The sequence below is a fragment of the Nematolebias whitei genome, chromosome 7 (assembly GCF_014905685.2).
Source record: "Nematolebias whitei isolate Nwh7 chromosome 7, NemWhi1, whole genome shotgun sequence".
Classification (NCBI taxonomy): domain Eukaryota; kingdom Metazoa; phylum Chordata; class Actinopteri; order Cyprinodontiformes; family Rivulidae; genus Nematolebias; species Nematolebias whitei.
In genome coordinates this window covers 48,602,628-48,605,716 of record NC_056504.1, presented here as the reverse complement: position 1 = coordinate 48,605,716, position 3,089 = coordinate 48,602,628, and the positions used below count along the sequence as shown (strand labels likewise).

General features: G+C 48.1%; 1 protein-coding gene across 1 annotated transcript in view; it reads left to right on the top strand.

Annotated features, from left to right (window-relative positions):
- tsen2 (TSEN2 tRNA splicing endonuclease subunit) overlaps positions 1-2,313 on the top strand; it is a 2,785-nt gene extending 472 nt beyond the window's left edge. Inside the window, 11 exon segments of the mRNA XM_037679717.1 lie at positions 121-187; positions 278-317; positions 400-643; positions 822-959; positions 1,038-1,112; positions 1,185-1,235; positions 1,317-1,461; positions 1,556-1,592; positions 1,709-1,820; positions 1,893-1,982; positions 2,136-2,313. Coding sequence (XP_037535645.1) covers positions 121-187; positions 278-317; positions 400-643; positions 822-959; positions 1,038-1,112; positions 1,185-1,235; positions 1,317-1,461; positions 1,556-1,592; positions 1,709-1,820; positions 1,893-1,982; positions 2,136-2,195 — 1,059 coding nt within the window. The 3' untranslated portion in view covers positions 2,196-2,313.
- Positions 2,314-3,089: the final 776 nt, after the last annotated feature.

Here is a 3,089-nt window from a genome sequence, read left to right as displayed (position 1 = left end):
ACCAGGTCTGAGTTGATCCAGTTCATGTAAAACCAGGTCTGAGTTGAGTCCACATTGTGCCGATTGTTTTTTTTTCGTCCTAAATTCGGTCTTCAGGCTAAGCAGAGCTTTTTGTTTCAGGGTTTTTTTGGAAAGGGCGTTCTGTCCAGATGCAGACCTGACCACAGCATCTCTGACCAATGGGAGCGTGAGTTTATGCATGCACCCTGATGACATCATCAGTCTGGACCAATCGGTGCTGCTCAGTTTCGTCACGTTGTCTTTGTGTCTCCAACAGAACACGAAGGGTTGCATTTGCCCGTCTTGTCTCAGTCCAGGTCAGTGAGTTTGTCTTCTGTTTATTCACACGATGACATCACTTCCTGTCTGTTGTGATGACATCACATGTTAACGTCACAGGTATGAGGAGCTGCTCAGGTGGGCGACGGCATCTCTTTCAGCTCAGGGATTGGACGAAGACGCTGTCAATCAAACCCTTCTTGTCCTGACTCAGCCAATGAAGATCGAGGATGTGAGGAATGAGGGGGGAGGAGGCGTGGCCAAAGGAGAGAACAGATGGAAGGAGTTGGATGAGGAGGCGGGGCTGGTGGCAGGAGCCTGTTGTCACACAAAGAGGCTGAGGGCGGAGTCAGAGGTGAAGCCTGTGGCCAAGAGTCGCTGCAGGTAGATCTGATTGTTTATTTTGACCTCAGCCTTCTGTAGGACGCTGTGTGTCAAGAGAGCAAAGGATGATGGGAACTAAAGGACGTCCTGTCCAATCAGAGCGCAGTGTTCACACTTTCTGATGAAACAGTTCTCTGTCCACATTCAGGCTTGACCAGCAGGACCCTAATCACAGTTCTGAATCTGACTCTGACTCAAGTCCAGACTCAGGTTCTGATCAACATTCTGACTCTGACCCTGGTCCTGGTCTTCACGTTCCAGGACCTGGTTTTGTTCTGGTGGTCTCTGATTGTCCTGTGAGTCTTTTTCTGAAGCTGCAGCTCTTGTTGTATATTACCTGTTGTTGTTTATCAGCTGTCATGATGTCTCTGCAGGAAGGGGGCGGAGTCAAACAGGTGAGGCGGAGTCCACTGTTCCTGTCGGAGTACCTGCAGCTCAGCTTGGAAGAGGTGACTCTCCAAAGTCCTCAGGTTTGTTTCAGTCTTAACTCACCTGTCTGACTCACCCGTCTGCACCTTCAGGCCTTCTTCCTGGTCTACAGCCTGGGGGTCCTGTCTGTCTACCTGCATCAGGTGAGCGTCTGCCAGGTGGTGCTGCTTCCTGTTTTCAGACAGGATGTGACCTCGTTCCCGTTCTTTGCTGTGGCTGGTTAGGAGCCCCTGTCAGTCATCGAGCTGTGGAGGAAATTCCGGTCACTTCGTCCAGACTTTGTCGGCTCGTATGCCGCCTATCATCACTTTCGCAGCGTGGGATGGGTTCCTAAAGGAGGGGGCGGAGCCAAGTATGGCGTTGATTTTAGTAAGTTGCGCAGCCTCAGCCGTAGACTGAAAACATTCGGTGTGTGTTTGTGTTTTTGTGTGTGTTAACTGTGTGTTTCTTTGTGTGTTTTCAGTGTTGTACAGGAAGGGACCACCTTTCTACCACTCCAGGTAACTCAGGCCCCTCCCCCTGAGGTCATGTTTGATCTAAAAGTAAAGTTCTGCTGAAACGGCTCCCGTCACTCGGACGTCCTCAGTGTCACTTTGTCCCTGTCCTCTTCCCGTAGTTATTCGGTGGTAGTTGAGCAGACTGATGAGACGTTCAGGGGCGCTGCGTTGCGTCCGTTTTCTTGGCGTTCTCTGGCAGCTCTGAGTAGGATCACAGCAAGTGTCTCCAAGGTAACTGGTGGGTGGGTTCAGGTGATGTCAGGTGATGATGCTTGTGTCTGACGATGAACTGATTGGTTGTAGGAGCTGATGCTGTGTTACATCATCTGCCCAGCTGACCTGTCGGAGACGGAGCTAGACTCACCTGTGTGCCTGAGCAGGCTGGAGGTCCAGGTAACATGTCAGAACGTCAGGTTTACCTGCACCTCGTTACGTTTAGCTTCAGTTTTCAGTTAGAACTTGGTGGTCAGGTGCCATGTTTGATTAATGGATCCATTGTTCGCTCTGCTCACCTGCTGGAGGTCCATAACCTCTTCTCCTCTGCAGGAGGTGATCGTCAGCAGGTGGGTTTCCTCCAAGGAGCGAGCTGAGCAGGACGACATCTGATTGGCTGACATGAGTGATGATGTCACAGTGAAAACTGTGTGGGCCAATCAGAGAAGACCACTGTTGCTGTGATGAAGATGAACCAGATGATGATGATGGTGGTGGACTACAGGTTCTGGATCTGAGCCACGGTTCTACTAAATCTGGAGTCCGCCGACGTTCTGGTATCAGAACCTTTTGTTTGGTGTTTGTGTCTCTGTGTGTTTGGCCCCGCCCCCTTTGGAGGAACAGGTAACAGCAAATGAGACCAGTCTGTTCTTGTTAAGGAGCCAACAGAACCAGAACCCGGTCCTTATAGGACCTCTTCTCATTAGGGTTCAGAAGAAATTATCATCAGGAGTTTTTACATTTGTTCCTGTAGAAATATTCTGATCATGATTGGGCTTGATGCTGCGCATGAGTCCACCAATGTGTCGGGTGGTTACCATGGTTACCAGTGAAATACCTCAGAATTCAATAAACAGAATGAAACTGAATACAATCTTTTCTCACTTTTTATTTTTTTATAAAACATGATGGAACAGGTAAACAATCAGTACATTCAACAAGAAAAACTGGAATAAAACGATGAAATCGTAAAAAAATAAATGTTAAAAAGTAACAACAGCCAAAGATTAAAGATGAGTTTTCGGTGAAAACTTAAAAGCAGAAAAAGTCTAATGTGCAACGACGGTTCCAAAAGCCCTGCCACTGCATCACGCCTGCTTCTTGGTCCAGTTGTTATCAGTAGATCTGGGAGGAGAATGGGCAGGTAGGTAAGTAAGGCTGTAACATCTCAGCAAGGTAAAGGTTTATAAACAGTTTTAACGTTTAAAACAGGTGTGTTGTGGTTTAAACTTTGTGCTGGTTGGATTTGGTTTATTTAGTAAAAAGACACCGTGGACAGTTTGCACC